The sequence below is a fragment of the Parus major genome, chromosome 17 (assembly GCF_001522545.3).
Source record: "Parus major isolate Abel chromosome 17, Parus_major1.1, whole genome shotgun sequence".
Classification (NCBI taxonomy): domain Eukaryota; kingdom Metazoa; phylum Chordata; class Aves; order Passeriformes; family Paridae; genus Parus; species Parus major.
The window spans coordinates 4,546,298-4,573,884 of NC_031785.1; the positions used below are offsets into that span (position 1 = coordinate 4,546,298).

The 27,587-nt window shown below is 46.0% G+C and overlaps 3 protein-coding genes and 1 long non-coding RNA gene across 16 annotated transcripts in view; 2 read left to right on the top strand and 2 right to left on the bottom strand.

The window, feature by feature from the left end:
- Positions 1-46: 46 nt before the first annotated feature.
- UCK1 (uridine-cytidine kinase 1) lies at positions 47-4,828 on the top strand. Its single transcript, XM_015644631.3, has 7 exons — positions 47-158; positions 382-541; positions 1,298-1,394; positions 1,517-1,659; positions 1,739-1,833; positions 2,922-2,970; positions 3,298-4,828. The coding sequence occupies exons 1-7, from the start codon at positions 72-74 to the stop codon at positions 3,483-3,485; spliced, it is 819 nt and encodes a 272-aa protein (XP_015500117.1). The 5' UTR covers positions 47-71; the 3' UTR covers positions 3,486-4,828.
- Positions 4,829-6,070: 1,242 nt separating this feature from the next.
- Positions 6,071-18,162, bottom strand: POMT1 (protein O-mannosyltransferase 1). Of its 4 annotated transcripts, none has more exons than XM_015644630.3 (20): positions 18,040-18,162; positions 17,291-17,434; positions 16,538-16,644; positions 15,906-15,956; positions 15,425-15,571; positions 14,355-14,466; positions 13,836-13,901; positions 13,615-13,708; positions 13,026-13,181; positions 12,371-12,501; positions 12,058-12,153; positions 10,625-10,717; positions 9,550-9,646; positions 9,368-9,460; positions 8,742-8,862; positions 8,405-8,502; positions 7,774-7,887; positions 7,165-7,291; positions 6,901-7,078; positions 6,071-6,675 (listed from the first exon to the last, which is right to left on the bottom strand). In XM_015644630.3, exons 2-20 carry the CDS (start codon positions 17,410-17,412, stop codon positions 6,501-6,503), a joined length of 2,178 nt encoding a protein of 725 aa, XP_015500116.1. In that variant the 5' UTR covers positions 17,413-17,434; positions 18,040-18,162; the 3' UTR covers positions 6,071-6,500. The 4 variants fall into 4 exon arrangements, with proteins under 4 accessions (XP_015500116.1, XP_033374232.1, XP_015500114.1 ...); XM_033518341.1 differs by lacking the exon at positions 18,040-18,162 and adding an exon at positions 17,997-18,019 and having other exon boundaries at positions 6,346-6,675; XM_015644628.3 differs by lacking the exon at positions 18,040-18,162 and adding an exon at positions 17,876-17,970 and having other exon boundaries at positions 6,346-6,675.
- Positions 12,150-20,165, top strand: LOC107211979. Its single transcript, XR_001524359.2, has 2 exons — positions 12,150-12,378; positions 16,498-20,165. It is a non-coding gene; the product is annotated as an uncharacterized LOC107211979 (long non-coding RNA).
- Positions 19,185-27,587, bottom strand: part of PRRC2B (proline rich coiled-coil 2B) — a 45,973-nt gene continuing 37,570 nt past the window's right edge. For 6 of the 10 annotated variants that reach the window (XM_015644621.3, XM_015644616.3, XM_015644614.3 and 3 more), the window contains exons 28-32: positions 27,322-27,559; positions 25,756-25,932; positions 24,993-25,084; positions 24,354-24,474; positions 19,185-23,941 (exon numbers count right to left, since the gene is read on the bottom strand). In XM_015644621.3, coding sequence (XP_015500107.1) covers positions 23,801-23,941; positions 24,354-24,474; positions 24,993-25,084; positions 25,756-25,932; positions 27,322-27,559 — 769 coding nt within the window. In that variant the 3' untranslated portion in view covers positions 19,185-23,800. Of the gene's footprint in view, positions 23,942-24,353; positions 24,475-24,992; positions 25,085-25,383; positions 25,480-25,755; positions 25,933-27,321; positions 27,560-27,587 lie in introns of those variants that run through there. The other 4 variants (XM_015644618.3, XR_001524357.3, XR_001524358.2 and 1 more) reach the window with 4 other exon arrangements.

A 27,587-nucleotide genomic window follows, 5' to 3' on the forward strand; every position in this document is an offset into this window, starting at 1 on the left:
GGCCACGCCCCCATCAGGCCACGCCCCCTGTCAGGCTCCGCCTCCGGTCACGCCCCCCCGTCCCTCCCGCCATGGCGTCCGCGGGCGGCCCGGACGCGGAGCGGCCGCACCCCAAGCCCTTCCTCATCGGCGTCAGCGGCGGCACCGCCAGCGGCAAGGTGAGCCCGCCGTGCCGGGGGCTGTGCGGGCCGTGCCGGGGCTCACCCCCGCCCCCGGCAGCCCGCGCGGCGCGGGAGCTGCGCGGCGCCCGCGGGGGCATCGCCGGTGCCGGCCCGGGCTGCCCCCTGCGCCCCGGCACCGGGGACAGCTCGGGCCGGGGGTCGGGCCGGGCCGGGCGCCGCGGGAAGGGTCGGGGTGAGCCTGAGCCCCCGTCCCGCTCAGTCCACAGTGTGCGAGAAGATCATGGAGCTGCTGGGGCAGAACGAGGTGGAGCAGCGGCAGCGCAAGGTGCTGATCCTCAGCCAGGACAGCTTCTACAAGGTGCTGACGGCCGAGCAGCAGGCCAAGGCGCTGAAGGGACAGTACAACTTCGACCACCCGGGTGAGCCCCTCACTGTCCCGGCCCCAGCAGGGTTCGCTCGGTGCGTGGAGCGCAGCTGGGTCTTAGGGAAAGCTCCGGTAGGAAATGGGAAGTGTTGGAGAAGAAGAAATGTGCTTTCCCCCACCAAAACATCCATTTGTCCTTCCCGTGTGCCCGGTGATATTGACGGCCCTTCTGGAGGCAGGGAGAGGTGCAGAGCATCCCAGCCTGCTCCGTGCTCCACTTCCCGGCTCTCGAGAGGCTCCTTAGTGAACCACATCATTCTCCAAATCCTTTCCTGTTACTTCTTGTCCACATAAACTGCTCCCCTTGCCTGGGGCAGTGCTGTGGATTGTAGGCGGGACAGGGAGCTGCCCTTGGCTGAAGTGTGGTGCCTGTTGTGTGGGTAATGGAAACCATGAAAGATGCCTGGGGTTTTCCAATTGGCTCTTGACTAACAGATGAACAGTTGCACAAAATTACACAATTACTAAGTGGGTTGATAAAATTTTACAACGACCAGCTTCACCTTTGAGCTCTTAATTTCATTGTGATGTAGTTGCTTATAAACAGCAAACTGTCTCTTCCTTATCTCTGAAACCAAACACAGCCATTGTCACTTGGGCAGAGCGTTGTGTTGCTACTGGTAGGAATGAATAAGCTGCAAGTTCCTTTTTTTCCTGGTGAAATATTGGGCAGAGGGTTTTTCCTTATCTGAGCAGAACATTTGATACAACAGCATCTCAGAGTCCTTCTCTTTAAACTTTCCTCTTGCAGATGCCTTCGATAACGATTTGATGCATTCAACCCTGAAAAACATTGTTGAGGGCAAGACAGTTGAGGTACCAACGTATGACTTTGTGACACATTCTAGGTAGGCTCTGGCTTTGTCTGAAGTCCTGGGTTGTGTGGGGGTGTCCCCGGCCTGGGAACAGATCACTTGGTGCTGATGTGAGGCCTGTTTACCAGTGTGCTCTGGGTGTTCTCTCCTGGCAGGCTGGCAGAAACGACGGTGGTGTATCCTGCTGATGTCGTCCTCTTTGAGGGGATCCTGGTTTTCTACAATCAAGACATTCGGGACATGTTCCACCTCCGTCTCTTTGTGGACACAGACTCTGACGTCCGGCTGTCCCGCAGAGGTAAAGCCCCGCCGTGCCCCGGCTCCTTATCCATCCCCACCATGAGACAGCCCTCAGGGCTTTTATCTGCCCATCCCAGTTCTGCGAGATATGAAACGTGGGAGGGACCTGGAGCAGATCCTCACCCAGTACACCACGTTTGTCAAGCCTGCCTTTGAGGAGTTCTGCTTACCGGTATGAAGCTTTTCACTGATTTTGTTTGTGGGGTCTTCTTTTTCTGAGGAGCGTGGTTGTCTGGGAATTAGCTGCTCTAAGTGCAGCAGTGGTGGCTTTTGGTATTTGTATTTCACAAATCCCACGCTCTTCCCCTCTGCCTCATGTCTTCAGTCATTTCAAGCTGGTTGTTAAGGAACTGAAATGATCCCTTTCTGCTGGTGAAGCACCATGGAAATGCCTCAAGCACATTTTCTCACTGCTGGCTGCTGGGGCTATTTAAGCATGGGTCCCTCTGAATGAAACACTCCCACTCTCAGTTTATTCTTAAGTCTTGTAGGAAGAAAGAAGAGCTTGGTTTCCAGCAGCCTTTCTCAGAGGGATCACTGGTGAAAACCTTGTGCAGACCATTCTAGCTCTGCTTGCTACACCATGTAGTGTGAGACCAGTTTTGGTGCTCACATAATCAAATTGTGAAAAGCCCTATGAGAACAAAATCCAGTATGTGGATTAAATAAGTTGGAAAAGGTTAACTCAGGTGCCTCTTGCTCTAGATCAAAGGAATTCTGGGATTCAAAAGCTATTCCTTAGAAATGCTGAATTTGCCAGCTTTTTTCCAGCTGTGGGGGAAAAGAAAAAGCAGGAGTTCTATGGTAGTAAAGATCAATAAAATGTTATCAGAGGCAGGCAGGAATTTCACATGCACATTGGATACCTTGGCTCTCAGCAGAGATTTAGCAATGGCTTGTGAAATGCTGATTAAAACCAGCTCTTGGCAAACAGACCTTGCCTGAAGTGGGCAATGGTTGAAGGCAGCTCAGATGAGTAAAAGCAAAGGACTCCACACTTGACCTGCTGCTTCTACCTGGTGATTCTCTGCAAAGGGACAGTAAGAAAAATCCATGAGCTTAAATCCAGTGCACATTTGCCGTTGCCATTTGAACTGTAATTCATTTAGGTTGTTACCATGAGAGAGAGCTTTAATTTACAACCCTGGAACAGCAGGACCTTCTATCTTTGCCCAGCCTTTTTGCCTTTGGTTGCTTCTTCCTGGAATGAAGCTGATTTTCCCATTAACAGCCTCCTCCACCACTGTTTCTGTTTTGCAGACAAAGAAGTATGCAGATGTGATCATCCCCCGTGGAGTTGACAACATGGGTAAAAGGGAGTTGGGTTCCCTGAGTTCCCTGGGGAGACACTTTTGGGGCTGGGAAGAGGGCAGGAGGCACACTGCTGCCTTCAGCATCTGCTCCTGAGGAAGGGATTTTTGCTGGAGGGGAGGGAGCTGATTAAAAGGACCAGCTGCTCAGCCTGTGGAGGCCTGGAAAAGTGACCTGTTAGGCCTGACCTCACTGCAGACAGCAGGCAGAGTTTCATTTAAGGGCTTGTTAAAACTTGAGTTGAGCAGGTCTGGATGCTCCACATTTTCTAGATAACTCAGCCAGGAGAGCCTTCATGTCGTGTATTCCCCGTTCCTCTCTGCAGTTGCCATAAACCTGATTGTGCAGCACATTCAGGACATCCTGAACGGAGACATCTGCAAGTGGCAGCGGGGGGCTCTGAACGGGCACAGCCGGACGTACAAGCGGCCGTTCCCGGAGCAGGCGGAGAGCGGAGCTGTCCTGGCGGCCGGGAAGCGCTCCCACCTCGAGTCCAGCAGCCGCCCGCACTAACCCGGCACGGCCACAGGGTTTGCCTCTGGTCCACGCCAACACCGAAGACAACTTTGGGAAAGGACTTCCACGGAATGGTTGGTGAAGTGCCCCTTAAGTCGTTCTAGCAGCGGAGGGGATCCCGGTGGGAATCTCACAGAGAGGAAGGGGTTGGCCATCCATCCCCCTTCCCTCTAAACCCCTCCCTATTCTCTCTGAGATGTGTGGAGTTGTTACTTGATGAACTGGTTAAAGGCAGTGCTACTTGCCTTTTTTTAATTTTCAAAATGAGATCTAATACTGAAGATTCCCCTGAAAATTAAGCACTATCAGGTGACTAGCAAGATATCCCGTTTCCCTGATGATGGTCATCTGTAGCAGGAAAATCATCTGCCTCTTGGGTGTTTTTCTCTCTATCCAAGACTAGCTCACATGTTGTTAATTTTAACAAGCTTTTACTCTTCTTCACCTTGTTGGCACCTTGAGTTATGGCCATGTTCTGCTGCTGGCCAGACTCCCTCTAGCCTGTGGGGTCAGAGGGACTGACCTGTAGAGGCACCTCTCCCTTTGAGACAGGGGTGAGACAGAGACTGTCTGCAACAAATGGGAACTTGCAGTTCACCAGGGGACAGGCCCAAGAAGTTTAGTGGTTCTAATTCCTAATTAGTAATTCCTAATTTATTCCTTTCCAAGTTCCTGAATCTTGCTACACAGTATGATTATATTTTGTACCCAATGTGCTTTACCATAGTTACTCAATGTGTGAGCTCCAACTGGATTGAGTTGCTCATAGAAACAGAAACCTGACCTTGTCAGTATTAGTGTCTTTTGTGCATTTCTCTACTGCTGGTTGCAAATTCTGCTGGGCAGAATCCGTCCACTTCCAGAGATGGCTGGTGAGGTCAGCAAGGGGGGAAACTGGGAATTGCAGGACCCTCCTCCTGCTGGCACAAGCAGCTGCCTGGACATGTTCTACCCTCAGACAGAGTCAGAGCGCTTGCCTTGCACTCCAGCAGCTTCAACTCAAGAATGTCTGGTTTTCTAAAAAGAGTAGACAAGAAGTACAAACAGTGATATCCCAGTTTCTGTAGTTTACCCCAGATAAGTGATACTGCAGCAGTATGAAGTATCTGTCTGGAAAAGGAAAATCTGCAATGAAGTGTTGGTTGGACCTTTGAAAATGTTCCTGTGATACTGTTCTTGAGTCTGGACTTAGGTGTAATTTTGAGAATGAGGGTGGGAGGGAAATGTTACTAAGAGGAACTTTTTCATATTTGCTAATTTTCTAAAAGCAGGGTTTGGCTGTGGTGGTTGTGGGTGTATTACTTTGTCAAATAAATAAACGAACAATGATCAGAAATGACCATTTTTTTTAAAGGTAATTCTGGTACTTTCACTATGCCAGCAAAAAGGCACAGAAAGGAAGACTGTTGGAGGGGCTCTTACACTCAACAGTTCTTTCTCCCCTTAACTCAGAATTGGTTTTGTCATGGGTGAAAATTTAGAGAAAAAACCCCAGAGTTAAGAAATGCAGTCTACACTTTCATCCCTATAATCTTTTCAACTCTGGAAAGGGGTGAAGGTTTTGTGTCTCAGTGATAGTTCAGTGGTACTTCTGCAGTGCCCAGGAGAAGGCAGAGCAGTTCCTGACTGCTGCTGGGTGCTGTTTAGTTCATGGTGACAGACTCAAGAGTATGAGCTACTGCACTGAAGCATTAGCTCTCAGGTTGATTGCAGTAGGAGCAAAATAGTCACTAAAAACTACTTTCAGTGACTGGATCATACCTTCCTTGGGGAGGTGGGGGGAAGCCTTGATGAATAGAATTTGTTAGAGCAGTGAGGAACTGCACAGCCAAGAGCCCCTGGGGTGTGGGAATGCTGCTGTGGCAGCTTTGTGCTGCCCTGCAGGACCTGCTGCTGCAGCCATGTGGAGATACAGAAATGGAATGTGGCCCAGGTTCTACAGGCCTGCTCAGACACCTGGACAGAGCCATTACAAATTCCTGCAGTCCACCTTTGTCTTCTTCTCTGTGAATTCTCTGCTGGTGTAGGCCAGGCCAGGGCCTAGTTTCAGTGTTTTCACCCTGAACCTGTGTGCACAAGTTGGAGCAGGTTTCCTTGTTAGCAGGATCAGTCCTACTTTGCCCGTTGTTCCTTTTCCACGGGATCTGAGGTGCAATGGCAGTACTGCCACTGCTGGTAACAGGCCCCAGGCTTTACAACAGTGCCACATGGCCAAAGGATTCTTCTGGCTTTGGCTGAAGTCCTGGCTTGCCTGAAGCCTTCTTTAGCTGTAACAGCAATTTTTAATATATTTTTATTTTGGTTATCTTTGGCAGATGATTATAAATAGATAATAGTAACAAGTCATTATTCTATGCAGAACAGACTATTTATAAATGTAGCTTAATGCTCTATTTACAGAAATAGAAATGATAGCAGAGCATTGGAAGTTGGGGCAAATAATGCATTGTTGAGGAGTAGAGCTGTGGAATGATGCTGTAGGACTGCAGGGCCAGTTACTGATTGTTACAGATGGACAAGATTTAGAGAGGGAAAACCTGGGTTTCAGGCATAACAAAGAAAACAGAAAAAAATATCTGATATGTTGGAAAGAGTCCATTTATAGTAAACATATCATGGGATTGCAGACCACAGTGGTAGGAAACACATGAAATAGCCCTAAGTGCAATGCAGTGCCAAAAGGAAGAAACCACCATTGTACTCCCAGGAAAGAGAAGAAATTGTTGCAGCTCTTCCCAGCAAAGGAGCTGAGATCCTGTTGACTGCAGTCAGCAACCTTGACACCCTGAGGGGCAGTAACAGGGGCAGAAACTGGGAACTGTGCTCATAATAGCTATATTAGTGTTGAGACCTTTTCTGTAACAGTGTTCCTTTATTTTCTTCTCCTGTAACCGTTAGATCTGGACTACTACAAAATACCTGAACTGACTGTTAAGATTTCCATGATATTAACAATAAATTCTTGGCTTTGCACAAAAGGTGTTTCCTTTTGCTGTCCCAAGGCTGGAGTGGTCACTGCTTTCGCATCAGGATGTTCCAGGTGTCCTTCCAGCGCAAGGCCTTGAGTTCTGTGAGGGACAGGGCGGGCTGCCCGTAGGTCACGGGGCTGAAGGTGCAGTACACAAAGAACACTGAGGAGAACCAGGCTACAATCAGGGCACTGAACATGCTCTTGAGCAGCACAGATCTGGGATGAGAAAGGGAAAGAGCACTCAAGTTACATCAAGGCTGGCCAAACACTTCATCCAAAAGACCTGTGCCTGTCCTGGTTTCCCTAAAGGCAAATTATAGAGTTTGGCCACTGCTGGAAAAAACACTGCTTTCCCTGCAGCAGCTTACCAAGTGACAGCCCTGGAGAAAGAACTGTGCTAGTCCTCCTGTTCAAGAGAACTATTCTGCTGAAGCCAAATACCTGCAGAGATGATCACTGAGATGCTGCAGTACCACAGGAATCAGGAGAATCTGGAAGGTGACAGCAGGCAGGTAGTGGTACAGGAAAAGTGTTTTCTCCATCAGGAAGAAGGGCAGGTAATTCACAGCCCAGCCTCCACCACAGATGCCTCCTGCTGACATCCAGAGCTGCCAGGCATCTGCAAGAGACAGGAGATGGCATCTCAGAGCAGAGCAAGCCACAAACCTCCACCTGGACAAAACACACATTTGCGTGCAGTCTGACCTTCAGGGATGTCGTAAATCTCCCTCCTTCGCCGTAGCAAGTACCACAGGGACAGACACAGATAGACCAGAGCAGCAGCATTAGCTGAAGCCCAGGTGGCAACATTCCCAAGGAGGTGGATCTGGGCCTGCAGGATAGATGATGGTCTAAGCCAGAAGCAGGAACATGCTGTGGTTCTTTTAAGTAAGTTTAAATATTACCTACACAAACCTGCTAAATTAAGCTCCAGACTGCGCCTGCCTAGTAACCTGGAGCAAAGCTGGTTGATAAACTTTGCTGCTTTAAGACTCTTGTGTAATGGAAGGCATTTAAAGGATGCTATTGGAGATGAACTCATCTTCTAAATGAAATCAATAATGGAAACTATTAAACTGCAATTTACCTTAAAAAAAAAAAAGCACAAGCAAACATGATTTAATTAGACGCAACTGCTGTCAAAGCTGTATCTCATGCTAAAATAAATACATCACCCTCGTGGAAAACACATTAATACAGGAAAAGTCCTTGGCTGGAAGCTGCAGCCCTGCTCTGACTCCCACTCCTGGAGCTCACATCTAAGCTCTCTACTTTCTCTGCAGCTTCACAGCTGCTTCTGCCTCTTGTACTTACCCCTGAGGTAGGGTGGAGCCAGTAGGCAATATTGGTGTCCATTGTGATCCAGTCCAGGGCAGAGGAACTGTACTTATGTTCTGTGTCTTCATTTTTTAATGTGAGTATTTTCCACTAGAAAAAAAAATAAGGGTGAGCAGAAGGCTTTCAGAACTGGAACAACAGGTGGGGCAGCAGGCATGGGTGAACAGCTCCAGATATAAGATGCTAAGTTCCTAAGCTGGGAGTGGAGAATTATTTTACATATCTCATATGGCTACTGATCAATACAATGGTTTTATTTTGTTATTAAATAATGTACTTTCCTTAATGAATTTCTACAAAGATAGTAAGGGGCATCAACACCACTCACTGCATGTTCCACACATTACAGTTCTGTTTAAGGAGCTTCTGGGTGCCCAACCAATTTTCCTCCCCCTTTTCTGTTACACAATCACTTGGGTATTCATTACTGGAAAGCCCAGGTCTATAATGCCCTTATAAGTGCATTCAGAAACATTTTTTTACAGTGAGGAAGCTAAACTATCAGCAAGGATTAAACAGTGCAATCGTCAGGCTCAGAGTCTGCAGAAATGCTCAGCTTCCTCCTCTGCAGCAGTAGGAAAAATGAAGAGAATATCAAGACACTCACCTGCAATTCTGTGAACTTTGCCATGAAGCTGAGGTTTTTACTTATGTCCATCTGTGTGGGAGAGTGGAGTTCCACTTCCCTCTCTTTTTGCTCTTGGCCTGGAAGAAAACAGCCAAGCTCAGAAATATGACATAACAGGCAGAAAGCTAGAAAGGGGAGAGAGCACACAGGCTCCTCACCCTCCCAAGTACCCTTCCCAATACATCATCCAACTGCAACAGCACTTGAAGGGACTTTGTTAGGATTCTGACACCATGGTAGAGCCAACTGCACACACAGTACCACCTTCCTATCACCATGAAACGAAACCTGCCTCAGGAACATGGCCAAGACATACTTTTGCCATATCTGTGCTCTTCCACATTCCACACCATGCTCTGGTGGTAGCCTTTGGACAGCTTCTCTCCAACCACCTCCAGCTGCCTGTATCCCCACTCAGGCAGAGATGCTCCACTGAGCTAAAAGAGAAAGACAATTGTGAACTTTTAAACTGAAAGTTCTACCACTCTGAACTTCAGAATGGAAGAAGTTCCCAGGCTCTGCCTGAGCACTGGATGACAGCAAGGGACTGCCAGAAAATGTGTGAAAAGTCACCACACAGAACTGTCTCAATAAATGCTACAGCCATAAAATCAGTGATTTTGGCAAACTTTGTGAAGAAAAATATCCTTAATTATTCCAGCTGCTCTCACAGACTCACAGATTCAGCAGCAGTTTCTAAGCCCCAGTTGTGTAGAGTGGTCACAACCTCTTGAGAAGCGGGACAGCTTTGAAAGGGATGAAGTACTAGTGTGACTACCTAAAACACATGTTGCTCTTTGGTCATATTGAGCAAGTTTATTGTTTCCTTTAACTTACTTGGTTCTTCATTATAGTGGTGTAGCTATTTTGGAGCAGAGTTTTTGAGATTACAAGAACTGCATGAAGCAAAAGCTACAGGCAAATAAACATAACCCCACTTGCCTTTAGCACTGCAGAGGTGTTCACGTGAACAAACCTCACTTCTGACAGAATTGTCTTCCACACATCGGTGTCAGACTCGCGATTTACAATTTCCTACAACAGAAAGATGACTTTTGATCCATGTTGTCTCAGCTGTTTCTGCTGGAGCATGATCAGCTCCTCCCCTCCCTCTGACAACTCACCACTCTCCAGAGGTTCTGTGCTGGCATGGAGATGTTATAATCAATATAGCAGGAAACTTCTTGGGAGTGGGGGCTAAGAGGAGCAGCAACATCATGCCTAGAAATAAAATGAAGGAATATCCTTCACCACCATTTCCCAAATACATATAAAAAACAAACCCATATGGAATTGGCTTAGACTGGATTCAGTAATAAAGCAAAAAGTAACTCACTTATAGAGATTGCACTGTTTACTCTGAGAGAGAGCATTCCCCACTATCAAGAGCTGCCAGGAACAGGCTCAGAGGAAGCCAATGCAGATGCCTGCGATGCCAGGCTGAAGAACAAGCACTGATTGTGACAAACAGAGACGCTGTTCACTGGAGTTTCCAATAATGAACAAATTAGATTTGGAAGGGACATAGCAAAAACCCAAGCTCAGAACAAGCCCCTTCCTAATCTGAGTGATATTCAAGTACATGCAGATGCCCTTTGGGAAGCAGTCAGGAGACAACTTCATACTGCAGCCTTTCAGAACAGGCAAGAATCTCTGGCAATGAGCCACAGCACACCAGATTCTCCAGCACATCTTCCTAACTTCCAGAGCACATCCTTCAGGTAGGAGCATGCCATCAAAGTCAGTGGACTTGGATTTGGGTTAAGTCACACAAAATACTTAATACCTGCACCTGTCCAGAGTGAGGGCAATGAAGGAGGGAAGGTGAAGACTCACAGAGGGGACTCTGTATTTAGGAATCTGCAGAACTACCATGAAATGTGAACAAATGTGAAATCCTCTAAAGGCCACTAGTAGGGAAGAACGGAAGCAATAAGCAACCATTAAGAAGTTTGTGATTAAGATCAAATTACACTTCCAGATCAATCAGACAATATAAATAAGCATACAGCATCCTTCCTCTGGGCCACAGGGATGGCATATGGAACTAACCACATGGGTTATTGGTGTAAAAATCCACAAGTAACAGGCAGTTTAGGGCATATCTGAATACAAGTTCACTAAGTGGTTATTCTGAGAGCCAACCCAGCAGAATGAGCCAGCAGGCTTAGCAGAGCAGAGCACAAGGAAAGGACTTACGTGTTGAGGTAGCGAGTTGTGATGCCGTGGACCAGCTGCACAATGTGCCCATGCCTGACGGGCCGTGGTGGGTTACTCACCACCAGCTGCTGCCTGGTGAAGGGACACCCAAGAGGAAATGGTTACATTTGAAATTGTTAAATTATAGGCACCTTTATATAGAACACAACCTTGTCATGACCAAGTTGTTAGGTCAAGAAGCTGCAGGCAGGGACAGACATTTAGGCAAGAAAATGAGAAATTAAAGCAATATATAGTTTGTACCAGAATGGAAACAAAGCTCATCAAGGCAAAGGTAAGTTAAGGGCAGAATGAGTCAGATGATCAGTAATGGGATACTGACACTCCAGGCATTAGGTCAGTGGTCTGAATCCAGGTCAGGAGTGAATTAAGGTTATTCCTGTCACACAGCTGTTTGGTGGCTTGTGTGAAACACTGAGTGCTTCACTGTGTCTGATGGGTGCTGTACTACAGCTGGTGTCCTTTGGCAGAATTATGGGAGAGATCAATGGTTTTTACACCAAATAGAGTAAACCCTCACCTTGCTTCTGGACAGGGTCATGGCAAGGGGGAACACTGCAGTTCGCTGAACTGATGCCTGTGTATCACTGTTCCACAGAAGGACTTCATATCCTCCAATGCTCATAGGAGTCTTTTGAGTTTGAAGAATTTTAAGAATATATTTCAGGTCTGTGGTTCTGTTAAGAGTCCCTACTTGAAAGGCCTGCACCATGGACAAACTTTCCCAACGTGGATATGACTTGTAATGGCACAGCGTCCTTCTGATAGGACTCTTTATACAGTTCCCAGAACAATGTCAGAAACCTACAAAAGCAACTTTTTGATCAGTATAGAATTATGTCACTCAAAGGCTTTTACTGGCAAAACAAGGACAGAGAGTCCTGCTCTGCGGTGACAGCGACAATGGCAGAACACATCAGCACAAACCAGGCCTCTCAGGTACAGGCACCACTTGGAATCCCTGCCTATGTGTCAGATCTTACAGCTCACTGCATGCTTCTAATACAAAGAACTACTCATTTTTCAAAAGTGTTTTCTACTCTTTTTCTGAGACTCATTCAAGTTTGATAAAACTCTTCAAGACACTCTAACACCATGGCTCACACTTCAAAAAGCAGTGCTTCCCTTTCATGCAAAACACCTGAAGAATCTCCACTGGTCTTGTGAGTCTTTCAAGTTCCCCTTGTGCACAGCACAGCCCACGTTCTGGCAGGAGCAATTCACACAGGATTTCAGAGTCCTCAGTAATGCTTTTACCATATGAGGATTGTGCAAAGAGCTGCAATCACTGGTGCTCAGATCACACCAGGCTTCTGCACCCATAAGCAGAGAAGAGTTATGTCCAATCCTATCCAAGCCCTGGTTGGGTTTTGGAAGCATATAGGTTGAATTTAAATCTCTTGCATACTCACATTCCAGGATCTTTGACAATCCACCAGTTGTTCACATCCTTGAAGGGATAGCAGGTCACCTGCTGTTGATGGGAACTCCCTCGGCCGTTTTCATACCTGCAGAGGAAGATAGAAAACCCCACAGAGGAGGTGTAAAGGTACATCTCTGTGCTCACCAGTCCCAGCAGTACAAATCAGCACCACATCACTGATCATTCCTACAGAGCACAGGGACTCTGAAGGACTGATGAAGACATTGCCAGGACCCAAACTGCTACACTTGGACTGGCAGCTAAAGAAGCAGAGCTGACTTCCACCCAGGCAGATTCCTCACCTGATGGGGTAAGTATTGGTGTGAGAGTGGAGCCAGCACTGCATGGGCTTGCCCAGCACGTTCCGCAGGGTGATCTGAGAGCCGTAGGCCACCTCTAAGGGCTGACCCTGAGTGATTCGAGCCAGCCCACCCTGAGAGGGGTAAGGACAGGGTAAGTACAAAGAAGAAGAAACAACCCCGAGGCTGTTTAAATCCTAGACAGTCACATGCCACTTCAACAGCAGTATCTTCACACAGCACCTTCTCATTTGGTTTTATCTACCAAAATCAAGTCTTGCAGCACCATACTCAACAGATAGTACATGCACCAAGACCTAAAAAACTCAAAGACTACAGCGTCTCAGGAAATATCCCTAAAGCCATGTTCTAAAAGACATGTACTAAGTACTCCTATGTCCTATACCATGTCACCATGTAAGAGTTTATGTAACTTCTGTGGAGTTTCCTGTAGGAAGGGACAAATCTTCAGTAGAAGAGTGAACATATTGTTCTTGGCTCACTGGGAAAAGCTTTTCATCTGTTATTAGGATTTCAGTCATTACTGCTTCACCTTAAAGCAGTACTACAGCAGCAAAACAGTTAAATGACATAAAACGGAAAAAATATGCCCCCTCTTCTCTCTAGTAAATCAGTTCCAAAATGACATTTCCTTTACCTCTAAGCTGGCTTGGAAAGCACTTGTCATGATCTGGTCATGAGGCCCAGAGCGATACAGTAAAGCCAAATGAACATAGAAGAAGGAGAGGTACAGCCCCATGGGGATGATGATGAGGGCCAGACCCCGAGCTAGAAAATGGCACAGCAAGGAAACCTGGAAGAACAGAGAAAACTCACTCATTTCATGTTCTAGATATTAAGAATTCCAGAGCACTTAGCTTGTTTTGTTTGTCTTTCCTAAGTTTTCCCCAACACTCTCATTCAGCTGTAACTTTGTGGACAACTGGGTAACTTCCAGCAAGGATTTGAAGTGGAGCTGGCAGGAGTGTGTGAGACAAGGGCACGTTCTGAGTCACACATTACTAAGACATGGATAACAGCAGGAAAGACAGTCACACACACATATTTTTCTTAAACTTAATTCCATCTTCCCCAGCAACTCAGCTGGGAACTGTGCTATGACAGGAGGCTTTCCAGACAAGGAATTTCAGTACAAAAGCCAGCTACAGACTGCATTGTTATCTGTGGGCTTGAAAGGCTGCAATAAAAAGTGACAAATAATACGTTCTGCATGCTGTGCTACATACATTTGACAAGTTCTGGTCTCCTATCATGTGCCAGAAGTGGAGTCCTGCAGTGGCCAAGAGCAGCATATAGGTAAACAGGCCCATATATTTCACTCTGAGAAGAAAGTGCATAAAAAATGAACATGGTTAAAAACTACACAATTACCTAACACAAGATATAAATATGCCAACATTCTCTTGAACAGTAGGCATTAAAGTCCAGGTAAGACATTATTACTTACCCAACTGCACAAGAACAGGCTACTCCAGTCAGCAGGAGCCAAAACCACCAGCTTCCAGAGAAGGCACTTAAAGATAAATGTATTAAATCACTTGTTAGGCTAAGTTTAAAGATAATTTTACTTTACTAAGGATTACTTCATCCTCTGCAAGGATCAGAGAACAAAAAAATTCAGTGCCTGTAGACAGTTACAAAGGAGCTTTAAGTGACCTGTATTCATGAGTGTTTCTGTGCACAGAACGGAATCCTTCCAGTAAAAAATCTGTGTGGGCAAAAAATCGCTCCCAAGGGATTTTATTTCTATTTTAAAATTAAAAAAGACAACCCTGCTAACTGGAAAAACAGTCTTTAACACTGCTCAGGAGAAAAATTCTGGGGCAGCCATATGCGAGGTTGAAGCATTTACAGACAGGTGAAGTGATTTACAGAATGGTTAAGAGGCATAGAAAAACACAGTCTGTGACAAAAAAAAAAGTCACCATGAGAATATCCAAAAGGGTAAGAGACAATCCAGCTTTACCTGTGCTTTTGCAAATTGTAGAACTTCAGGTAGGACAAAACTGCAAGCAGGATAAAAAAAATCAGTATTGATTCCAGAAGCATGAACCTTGATTGAGTGATCAGAGAGTTCTCTGTTGGAAAAGAGAAACAGACACAAAATAAGAGAAAGTTTTCTATAGGCAAGTGCTACCTCAGACAATCACATTGTTATCCAGCAGAAGGACCTGCTCTTTTAGGGACACACAGTTCCTACTGGATGTAACGGGCAAGTGCTGGGTTTAGAGGGACAAAAACCTTCCAGCAGGAGCAAATTACATGGCCATAACTGTTTCCAAGACAAAGAGGTGGGCAAGCAGTGAAGTCTATCAAGAGTCAGATAAAGCTGCTGTACTTCCTACAAAGGCAAAGCAAATCAGTCTTAGGAAATCCAGAGAGGTGCTTCTCAAAGCAAAGAGTCCAGGCAGCAAGCACAGCAAGCAATGAGCACTGCAACAGATCTGTAGGAAAGGGAGCTACAATGAGCCAGAATCAGAGCAGCTGGTAGTCAGGAAAGGTTTCTCTTATCAGGCTGCTAAAGAGCTGCTGAGAGGCTCTTTCCCTTTCAGGCAGCTGCCAGCAGTCCCTCAGAGAAAACAAAACCAGCTGAGTTGTACACACCAGACCAGTGTCAAATCACAGTGCTAAGGACACAGGCTGGTTTGCTGCAGTTTGGAGATGAAGAAATTTGATGAGCTCTGACTGCAAGTTGAGTTGTCCTGCTGTTAAAAACCAGTATGTTGTAACTCATCCTGTATACCTCTGAGGAAGGGAGAACAGGCCTTCTTGGATACAAGGAATGTTGTTTCCTGTGAGGCTCTTAAGGCTGCCTACTTTGCTTAGTATTTAAATGAACTTTTATAAAGCCCAGAAGGGTCTCCTGATGCAGAGCTGTAAGGATAAAGGCATCCAGGGAGGCCCAGCACAGACCCAGGGCTTGATGTGGTGTTAATGTTTTCTGGGGAGATGCTACTCCACCCTAAACATTCCTAAGGGGGAAAAAGGGACTCTTCTCTCCATGTATGAAGAATGGGCTCAGTTGAACAATCCTACCTAAGAGAATCAGAAGAGCAGCTCCAAGTGCAGCACAGTGGGACAAGTGCAGTTCAACCAAAATCTGGTAGGCTAAAGGCACACAGAGAGCACCAGCCAGGGCTGGCAGGAGTCTCAGGGACCACACAGGAACATTCATGCTGTATTCTGAAACAGAAAACAGGAAACAGTGATCCACCAGTTTGGAGACTTAACTGCAGAGAGGGCAGACCAATACACAATTTCTTAATTGTTAGAATACTCCTACTTGCACTAATTTGTCCATCTTGTATTGCTTAAACTGTTTAGCTGATTTAGAAAGCCTGTGCTATGAATTCATAGTGCTTTTAACTTGTGCTAGAGACCTGCAGAAGACTTATTTCAAAAGAGAAGTGAAGGTGTTGGTTAAAGTGTTATTTCCACTAGACAGGCAAAAGGAATCTGTCACTTGCTGAAATTCTGCTTATTTTCTCTAAGGAATAACACAAAAAACAGCTCTTACCAGCTCCAATCCTGTTCCATAGGAAGTTTCCATCAAATCCTCCTAAGTAACCTACAACATAAACAAGAGACTTTCCAGTCTCAAAGCATGTATAAAACCTGGTGCTAAATTGGGAACCATTTCCCAAACACACAGATTTTCCTTGCATGAAGGCCCTCCTTCCCAAAAGGGTCCTCTTTGATACTGTTCTGTCTGCAGCAATGCTTGAGAATGTGCAGAGGCACAAAGAATATAAATTGGGAACGGGGGATTCTCAGTGACAAAGTCAGATGTATATTTAATCCCTCCCTCCCATACAGACACTTTCATGTTGTGGTATCTCAACTACATAAAAGGAACTGAGTCTTGCTGCCTATTTCTTGTCACTACCAGTTCTCATCTTACCTTTCTCTTTACCCAAAGGACTGAATAACAGTGAAGTGATGGATACATGGTTTTATCATCCCCCCACTACTCACGCAACAGCCCCCTAACAATCCTAAATAAAAGAAAACTCAATTCTCTCTACATCAGTCTCTCATCTGCCTTGTGCTTTCCCCCCCATAAGTGGATCTGATGATTCCTTTCTAACCAGCACCTCTCTCTTCCACAGCAAAATGCAACAGGCACTTCCCAGTTCCAGGAGACCCTACCTCCCAAAGCCAGCAGCATGTGGCCAAAGGGTGGGCCACTGTCATCCACAAAGAAGATCCTCTTCATGTAGAGTGAAACAAATTGGCCATAATAAACTTCATCAAAACTGAAACACAAGAGACAGAAATATGTCAAATCTAACAGTAATTATCCTGCAGGGATACTCAGAAAGCAAGCACTGATTTGTTGGCAGAAAGCTAAGAATGCAGTGAAACACTGAGACTGTCCCTTCTCCTCAGGGAAGGACTATCACTGTATTGGGATTGTTCAGCCTGGCAAAGAAAAGGCTCACAGGGGTGGCCTAATTGTGGCCTCCTGGTACCTGTAGAGAGCCCACAGGAAAGATGGGATGACACTATTAGAGCCTGGAGTAACAGGACAAGAAGGAATGGCTTCACACTGACAGAGTGGGTTGAGATGAAGTTTTAGGAAAAAATTCCTCCCTGTGAGGGTGATGAGGCCCTGGCACAGGGTGCCCAGAGAAGCTGTGGCTGCCCCTGGAAGTGCCCAAGCCAGGTTGAACAGGGCTGGAGCACCTGGGATAGTGGAAGGTGTCCCTGCCCACAGAAGGGGGCAGAAAAAGGCGGGATTTAAGATCCCTTCCAATCCAAACCAGTCTGGGATTTTGTGATTCTATGATTTACAGAGGCTGACATCAGTCAAGCTGTGCTCTTCTGCTCCTGCATTCTCACTCACAAATGCTTGAAAAACAAGTCTGCATCCTTCAGGTAGAAAAGAAACTCATTACTCACACCACAGCCCGTGGATAGCAAAGTCCCCAGACACGACTTATTAATCCCATCATGGTCAGTGCCACAAGGTTCACATTGATCTTTGCAGTGACCACAACTGGCTCCTTCAGAAATCCCAACATCCTGTCAAAAGTTTGTCTGAACCTTCGAGAGCAGAAGAGAACAGCAGTCACCCTTTGGTTCACAGAGCTGAACATTTCACAGAAAGCATAAGGACTAATTTCTGCAACAAGCAGCTCATGGTAATTAATTTCCCAAAATTCTCTTGCTTTTCATCATTTCTGTTTTTCTGTTCTATAGGACTAATTGTAAAAACAAAGTTATGAACTGACACACTTTTCGTCTGCCCTGCTTCTGCCTGCAGTAGTAAGCTAGGAACCTTGTTTATTTTTACATTGGTTCTGCAGAAACACAGCAGCTTAATTCTCCAGCCTGTTTGCTTTTGTGCAAAGCAAACCTCACAGCCCAAATTCTGATGCTACTGATGCACAACCCATGGGCTCAGGCACCAGATGACCTCACTAACTGAGCTATTTGGAACTCAGGTTTAAAAAAAAAAAAAACTCAAACAAGTTACTTCCTTACAAAGGGAGGTATTTCTTTGGGAGTGAAGAAGGGAGGGACAAATCCCCCAAACATCTTCTGCACTAGAAATCTGGTTACTGGAGCACATTTATAGGTACTGTTCAAGCTGAAGTGCCAATACCTAGGTCAGAAAATAGCAGAGTATCAGTGCCGTGCCTCCTCACCTCAAGAGAACGGAAAGTTACCAGAGCAAATCCATCTGCGTGGCTTTGATCAGGGGAGAACAAAGCGAGATGTGAGCACATCACCATCCAGAGTGGTGCCACTGGCCTGCTTTCTCTCTGCGTACAAAACACCAGATCTGTGTGGAGCAGAGGCTTTCAGGTGCCCTGGCAGATATGTGCTCCCACCTGAGCTCCATCACCCCTCGCGGTACAGCTGGGCCCAGGGTAACACCACCTGGGGCTCCCTCCTCAGGGCACCCTCAAACCTCTGCCGGGCTCTGCACCCTTCATGAGGAGGGAGCAGGGCCACCCCGCCTTGCTGCCCCCATTTAAGCTCTCGGGGGGCAGTAGGACCACTCTCCCCGCACGTCGCCCTCAGAGGGTCACCAAGACCCACTCCCCACCCTGTACCCAGCCCCCCTTGAGTGTTTTTGGGAGGCACAGAAGCATCAACCACATCCCGCCCGAAGCCTCGCGGCCCCTCCCTCCCCAATAGCTGTTCGGGGTTGACGGCGGCCCGTGACCAGCGGCACCGCGGAGCCAGGATCGGGACAAGCATCAGGACCGGGAACACGACCGGGACCAGCACTAGGACTGGAATAAGGATCGAGACCAGGACCACGACTAGGACTTGGATCGAGAGCAAGCCGGGGACCGTGACCAGGATCAGTACAAAGGCCGGGACCGAGCACCAGGACCCCCCGCCCCACACGGGCCCCGCGCGCCGGGGGGGGCGTGGCAGCTCCGCGCGCCGCGCTCCACCCGCCCCCTACCTGCGACGCCGGATGTGACGTCAGACGCAGGCTACGACACGGGAGCGGAACCAGGAAACACGGGTGTGTTACCATGGCAACGCCGCGTGTGGCGAGCGAGCCCGGCCCGGCCGCCATGGCGGCTGTGAGGGAGCCCTCTGCACCGGAGCTCACCGGCACAACCACCGACCCCAGCGAGGGTGCCAGGGCACCACGAACACTGTGTCCCTCCCCCTCCCTACTCTGGGACGTTCACACAAACTTTAAAAACCTGGGGTTTTTTTGCTGTGTGTTTGGGTTGTTTATTTCTTTTTTTGTTTTGTTTTGGAATTTTGTTGGTTTTTTGGTTTTTTATTATTATTAACTAAAATAACCAGACAAAGGACTGTAAAATTGAGAAAAGCATAATCTGCTTTATTTTTTTAATTTTTTTTTATTTAAATAAGGAGAATTCTTTCATATGGAAAGAGCTAATACAATCACATATTTGAAAGGAGAAACAATAGGTACTGAAACAAGGAGAAGGGCAATAAAGAGTGTGCCGCAACTGGCCTGGTTGATTCCGTGATTCGAATTCCGGTCCGAGTAAAAGTTTCCAAAAAATATAAACAGGTTGCACATTACACAATTATCCATCGTCTGCCCTTTCAAATATCTGGTCTACATGAAAAGACAAAGAGGAAAGGCCAAAAAAAATTTACTATACAGGTCATGAAGTTAAAAGCTTTAAGGAGGACAATATCCCCTTGAGAAACAACAAATGCAATTTATACAGAACCAGAGGGAGGATTCCAGCTAAGGACAATGCCTCAAGACATGCTAAAGGGTGAGCGCCTCACTGCTGCAGCTGTGATTCCTGGGGAAACACTCAAGGACATTGGAGCAGCCAGAACAAGCCACTAAACCCAAGGGAGTGTCTACAGCCACTGGAAGACCTGGTGGTCTTTGGACTAAAATAAACAACAAAAATAACTGGACTCTCCTGTCTCTTTTGTTTCAGCAAAACGCACTTTTTTTGTCCATGGGCCACAACTAAGCACGCCGGTGGCTGTCATAAATTAAATTTTATTCACAAAAGCAACTTTCTTATGAAGAAACTAGGTTGCTGAACAAAAAATAACAAGTGCTACAAGGAATTAACCTGTGCTTACAACCAGTCTGGAGCAAAAGGGAGGGTTAAGAAAATGCAACAGAAGGGGTGCTGGCTGCAAGGTGACTGGAGGAGCCAGGAGGTGAGACACAGCGAAGACACTCGGCTCATTTTGAATACCTATCTATAAATACACAGGAACCACAGGGCAGCTGGGGGCTTTGCAGCATTCCTGCAAGGAAGGTGTTGATGGCATGAGTGCCTCTGCATGAACACCACACACACAGGAGTGCAACGGGCAGCAAACACATCCAGAGGTGCTGACACTGCACAGCTGGCACAGCCAGGAGCAAGCTATGGAACATCAACAGTAATACCTGTGTCACTGGTGACTGTGCTGCTTCTGCTTGTCATTTAAAATATACTGGAGTGCCTTTTATTTAGCTTTTTTTTTTTTTCCTTTCCCAGACTTGAATGTTGATTTGTTTTTAAATTAAGAGCTAACAGCAGAAGTGGTGAGGAAAGCAGCACTGACTGGAGCTGCTGGCCATGACTCACTGTGTGACAGGGAAATGATCACACAGGTGCTTGAGATCCTCTGCTCAACACGAGCAGCAGAGTCAGCCTCTGAACATTCCTGCTTCACCCGTTGTTGCTGGAAAGATGGGCTCCACCTTTCTCTCCCACTGCACCCTGCACCTTTCCCAGCAGAAGGAGCCTGCAATTTGGTAGCTGCCTTCCAGTCAAAGCAAAAGCAACTTGCAAAGGAATAAATCAGCAATAAATCAATCCTTCAGCAGTGCAGACAGCAAGCAGAAGGACTCTCTGATACGTTCTGTATATCTCCATCCTCCTCTCCACTCTGGATTTTTATCAGCATTCCAGCTCCCTTGGTGTTTCTGCTCCTTCGAGGATCAGAGGCTTTTCCTTTTGACTCCAGAGCACCAAAAACTGCACTAACCTTGGACTAGCTTTAAACAAACAAACAAACAAGCAAGCAAACAAACAAAAATATATGCCAGAGAAGGATATTGCACCATAGAAATTTGGGCTCTAAAACTCCTTTCCATCACACAAAACTCCACAAAGAGAGAGAGAGTCTTGCCAACTGCAGCTGACAGTCACGCAAAGTTGAGAAATGGAATGAAGCTCACATGCATTTCTTGGCCTTTCCTGCACAGAATAATTCAGACATAATATATAAATAGAGCAGTGAAACAATTACTTTTTCACCTAGACCTACAACATCAAATACGTATAAATAAATTCTAGTGTTTTATTCTGTTGGGGGAAGGAATGGAGGGATTAAAAGAGAAAGAAGGGTGACCTTTTTCAACAGGAAGTTTTGTATTTTGATGGCATTTACACCAGAGGAACTGCAGTAGCTTGGATCTTGCAATAACCCAGTTGCTCCAACATGTTTGACCATTTTGAAGTCACACAGGTGGGAGGAAGGAGGTTAGTGTCTTTGTAAAGCTGAAGTAGTGTGTCTTGAGTACGAAAGAGATGAGAAGAAGAGGGCTCAGATAAGTCTCTTTAGCCATTAGTTAGATTCTAGGCTTGTATTAGCTAGGGCCAGCTGGGCAGGATAATAAAAAAATCCCAAACAGACAATTCTGCTGTTAATGGTATTTCAAGGGAGAAAATAGAAATGAGGGTGGGATGACTTACTGGAGGTGCAATCTTTGGAAAACACTGGGAGCAGGACTAGCAGATGAGGATGCAGATCTGGGAGATGTCTGAAGGTTGGGGAAATATTTATCACTAAATCTCAAACCCTGTACTTTAAGGAGGATGCTAGAGAGATGCTGGCACACTCTGCTCTGAAATTAGGATCCATAAAACCTAAGAAAAAAAGAGCTCTTATTTTTTCTTAAAGTACCATCCTATCCCTTTCCCTTCGGGTTCTCTGCCATGATCCATGGGGACACCTGTGGAGAGGGGACATTACTATGCCTAAGTAAGTTTAGGTTTCTAAGCTCTTTAAAGCTACTGTATAAAAATCATATTTATGCCTAGCTTAAAACTTCAAATGCATCCTTACAAAGTTACAAAGGATCTTTTTCCGGAAAGGGGAGGAGGGGAGGGAAAAAAACCAAAAACTGCAAATGAAGAAACAATAACACCTTTCAGATCCCTTCCCCAATACATTCTTTGTTCAAAATATCTTCTTTGGAACCACTACCAAATGACTTTCTGCCACCCAGCAGAGGCCAACACAGCCTGTGAGCAAGCTACCATCTCCAAAAATGGTTCTGTCCCTCACTTCTGAGTGACCAGCCTACTTTACATTTTGAAAGAGCTAAACAACACAAACCAAGTTAGCTGAAAGTAGTTTTTACTTTAGACTACACCATCAGGTGAAGGACTCAAAGCCCTTTCAGGAAACTTTTAAGTCTGTCCTAAAAAAATCTACATACACACACGCACACACACACACGCACACTCACATAAACCAAAACCAAACTGCCAAAGAAATAAAACCCAACCTCTCCCACTGGGATCTTCCTTGTGTAGCTCATCAAATACTGAAGAGGAGTGGTGAGGTGACGATGCTGTACACACACTATATGCAACCTCATCAGAGTAAAGAACCTTTTGCTGTTCACCTGGGGAAGGAGAGGAGAAGGATGATTCCAAACTGCCTCTGTAACCACGCGCTTCCAACCCAAAACAGAAGGTTCCAAGTGTGCCTTGCAGAGGGGCTTCCCTTACCAACGCATTTCTATGCAAATTTTACAAAAGGCAATGGAATAGAGGAACAAAAAGCAAGACTAAGGGAAAAGAGCAAAGCTTAGGAGAGCAGCCCCGAGGGATGAACGCAATATAGGACAAGTCTCAGGAGACAAGAATTCAAGCAGCCAAGGCAGGGAGCATGAGAAAGCATCACAACTACAAAAAGTAGTCCATACAGACCCGTTGGCTCTAGCCAACTCTTCTGACCCATGTGCTGTGAGAATTTTTTTCTTCCTAACAAATGTTACATTTTTAAATCTACGATTTACATTTTGGCATGTGTTTTGCAGTCACTAAAAAAATTGGAAACCCATAAAAAGGAAAAATTAAACACCTAGATCTGCTTGGAACAGAAATCTGTTTTTTTTTCCTTAAAATGAAAATGCCAAATTTTGTTGTGCACAAAGAACCCCAAAGCTGTGTTGAAGTGGTGCAAGTTTCAGGATTTATGCACTGATGTCCTATGTGTCTTTAGTATACATTTCCTCCTAATGCAAGCACTGCTGCTAGCTTAAAACAAAAATACTGAAAAAGTAACAAATGTCATAACTGTCCTGTTTTTTTAATCAAACAGTCTGAAAGGCTAAATCACCTGGGGAAATACACCCAAACAAACTCCAACTCTCAACATAGCACAGAACCATATACAAAACTAAGCAGAGTTTTGTCAGAACATCATTTTAGCTGAAGGGAATTCTTTCCTGAAAGGAATGAGGAAAGCAGAAAGAAGTAGGGGGGGGGAATGAGAGAACATATAAAAGTTCTGCTATAAACAAAGATACAGCTTTTTTTGTAAAAACCTCAGCTGCCTTTAAAATGAAAAATCTCAAACTAAACCCCTCTCCCCCAGTTGCCACTCTGCTGAGACAGAAGTAGGGAAGGAGAAGGATGGGCTTTGCCAAGTGAGCGATCACAACTACCTGTGAATGGGGCATGGGGAGGGGGGAAATAAAAAAAAATGGCTGAAGCCACTTAAAAGTCACATGATTGGTTTGTTTTAAAGCAAGCAGGTCAATGTCATATCCACTGTTTCAAACTGCTTTGTTGGGAGAGGGGCTTGAATGATGTTGCTGTCAGTCAGTGTGGGGTGGGGATAGATCTGGTGAGACTTTCAGAAGATCCAGTGGGGTCCAGTCTAAGCTGTGGTGCCTCTCAGGCAGCAGGGCCAGCATCAGAGGTGCTCCTAGGCCTTGCTCTCCTCCACTTTGACTGCCTGAGGTTTGATCGCTCCTGTGCGCACTGGCTTCATCTGGTTTGTGGAGGCTGTTTCTTGCAGCTTCACTGCTCCCAGATTGCCTTTGTTATCATCCACCCGCTGCTTTGCCTTTTGACACAAAAACCAAAGCATTAGCTATGACAGACACCTCTAGGCAGGCAGAACAAGCAAACTGTGACCATCATTCGTGAAAGACATCAAATTTGCTCCTGTAGCATCTCACATTTAAGAATCTCAGTCTCTCACATATTTGGCAATACAAGTAACTTATACAAATTCCACAGTATAACTTAGTAGAAATTAGTAGAACTAATTTCTCCTGACTTCCAAGTTACACAGAATTACTCCTGGACTCAGTAAAACACCCACCTACCCAGGGGAAAAATACCAACTCCCACAGGGAGCTTCAGTTACACAGACCTTTCTGCCTTGCTGCCTCTCCTTTGCAGCCCAAGACACAAGCACAACAGTGTGGAAGAGCAGGTGTTTTTGGGCTGTATGAAGAACTCAGGTACACTACCTGTTGTACGTAGTGTCCTTGCACAGAGCCCATGCTCACTGCTGGTCCCGACGGCTTCCCGCTGGGGCTGGCAGAGCTAGGCCTGGAAATCGAAGAGTCGACAACATTCATGGAGTAAATTCTACAATGGAATGACAGCCTTATTCATGTGTGAAAGGAAAAAAGACAGCAAAGTAGCAACAGACAGAGCACAAATCTGCACTGTGCAGATCAGTAAGCTCCACAGTCCAAACGGCAGCACATGCGTTGGGAGAAAAAAATAAATTAGTGTCCCAAAAGCCTCAATGACCTGATGTGTCCAGACATGAGCACTCCCATTGTCAGACCACAAACATTTATTCAGTGTTCCTCAGATTTCCCACCTTCACAAGGAACAAAAGCACACACCAATTGCAAACTGTCTTTGAGATTCAGTGAACAAGTAACTTCATGCACTTCCCAAAAAGCACCGGGTCAGATACACACACTGACCCACACCCAAAATGAAAGCCATGACGACCATGCATTTAGATACTAGTATTTGGACTGAAGTGAGCACGTTCTAGACATGAAAACCCAGGTGGATCTTGTACAGTGATGATGGGTGTATCACATGTTTCTCTCCCATCCTAAGGAGCCCAGGTTCTGTGAACGTCTCACCTGTAGGTGTGTGGGGACGGTACAGACCCTCCGGAGGACATGCTCTGTTTACCATCGGAGAAATGAAACCCTTTCATTTCCATCTGGGAAGACTACAGAGGAAAATGAGTGAGAGAGAAAGAAGCATCTGCATTCACAAATCACTCATTACTTCATATAAACACTAAAGCCAAATCTTTGCCCTTCTCCCCATCATGCCCATTAAAAGAAGCAGTATTTTTCAGGTGAAGAAAGTGAGGCTTGTAAGTGAAATAATCTGTTTCTATTAAAGCACCAAGCCAGCAGCACAAGCAAATACAGAACCTGAAAGTTAACTGCTGTGCTCTCTCTCCCCTATAAGACGACAAACTTATGATATGAATCCATCAAACCAGACATGACATTAATGTACCTACTCAAATGGACAAGCTTCACAACAGAGTGAAATATCTGGGCAGTATTCCAACTGTGTCTGGAGCTCACCACCCCTCAAGCACTCTGGGGAAACCTGTGTAAACATGTAATAAAACTGGAGACTCCAAACTGATCAAGGCAGGATGTGGCTCCCTGGAAACAGAATGATGACCAGCAGCAAAACCTGAAAACTGCTGGCTTGTGCTTTGGAGATGAGGGGAAAAGGGTTCCTTCATTTTAACAGCAATCCTTGGCTTGGATATTTAAGGATCCCAAACAAGCCATTCTCCCCTTTAACAAGCAAGGAGTAAAACTTCAACGCAGGAGGGGTTACTGAATGCCATAAGCAGCACCAGGAGTTAATCCTTACCTCCCTGCTGGCAGCAAGAACAGAAGGCTGGGATCCAGGAGGGAGGATTCTTCGGGGAGCTCCTACAGGCAGGTTTTGCCCCTGAGGAAGCTGGATGGACTGTGGCAGAAGCAGGGGCTGCTGGCCAGAGCCGTAGCGGGGCAGAGGCAGCTGGGAGCCAGGCACAGGCATTGTCAGCTGTGTGACAAGGACATGTAGTTACCTTAATGGCAGTAACAGTCTCGTGCTTGACATGCTGCCTCCCAATACCCTGAAAGCACAGCCTTGCCAAAAGGAAGCTCCCAAACAGTGCGGTCCGGCACGGAATAAACGCAAATGACTGTAACAGAGGGACTTTGACACTGAAATGGATATTCTGGCAGTGCTGCCAGCACCCTTATCAGCTGTGTTTTTAACATGCCACCAAGTTAACCTAACTGCCCGTGGATGAGGGCTTTCCTCCATTCCTAGAGCCCAGTTTCCCAGTCTTCCTCACGGTCACTTCATGAGTCTGCATTCCCTTCATACAATGGCAGTGTCAGACAGTGCAGCGTCAGGTGCCTTGTTTTTACCTTTGAAAATCTCCTACACTCTTATACCAAAACATTTTGAGGATTGGACATCCAGAGAAAGCGATGGAGACCTCAGTTCCATGTTTCACAGTGAGCTTCAAACCAATGATGGACATAATTAAGAGCAATTATGAAAAATATTGTAGCTCGGGGCTGACGCACCTCCTGTTCCCTCTGATTTTCTCACAATTGCTGGATTTGGGAGGTTCTATCAACACTTTAGAACAAATAAACCAATCTAAGCTGGCAAAAGAAACCAAGTTACTCGCTTATGATGGATAAAGCATTTCTTCAAATATTTAGTTTGCCAGTTTTTTCTGTATTTTCCTCACCTAAGTTACTTTCAGGATTAACTCTTTATGTCAGTCACAACATAAAAATCCCTCTGAAACAAAAAATAAACCTTAACAAGTTGCACAAGATAAAAGTAAGATGAGTTTAATAAAATTATCAAATTTCTCCAGAGAATCAGAGCACATGCCCACAAACACAGCTATGCTCACAGCAGAATTCAATGTTTTTATGTGAACCATGCTTTATTAAAACATTTTCACACATTGAAATTCCTGTTAGGATTCTATCAAACAGATCAGCTGAAGTTGTAAATGAGACTTGGACGACAAATGAACTGAGAAGACGGATGAGCCTTTAATACAAGTTCCTAGTTGCCCTGGAAGCTGAGGTGATGGGAGAGATGACTGGGATTTGGCTCTCAGAAGTGGTGCTTTTAGGACAACCATTGCATCATGGCCTCCTATGCATGCAGCACTGGAAGGTCTGACTTCCAAGTGACAAAATTACATCTCAGCAGGGACAGTCAAGATATTAGCAATCATCTCTTTAAATAAGGTGCTGCATATGTGAAACCATGGTTCACAGAACAGTGTCTTGGGGAAATCTTCCGCCTCTTTACAAAGAGTTTAGTTCAGACAGACATGTTACAACCCATTCTCAGAAACAAGTGGCTGTGAATTAGCCTGGACCAAAGGAGTGGCTCGCCAGTCCTGCTCCTAACCTGTGTGAGCTGAGAGTCCATCATCTGGGAGGCTCCCATACCAGCCTGGTTTATCTGCCCCTCATAAACCAGTGCCTGGCTTCCATTCATGGGCTGATAGGGGGACCCAGACTGGGTTTTCACCACCTCCAAGGGCTGCATGCCTGGGAAGGCGGAATATGGAGGCTTCAGAGCAGTGCCTCCTGTCAGGACCATGGTGCTGGGCTGGGACAGACTGGGGTGCATGTACACCTGAGACCTGCAGGAAAAAAACATGCTTCAGTCAT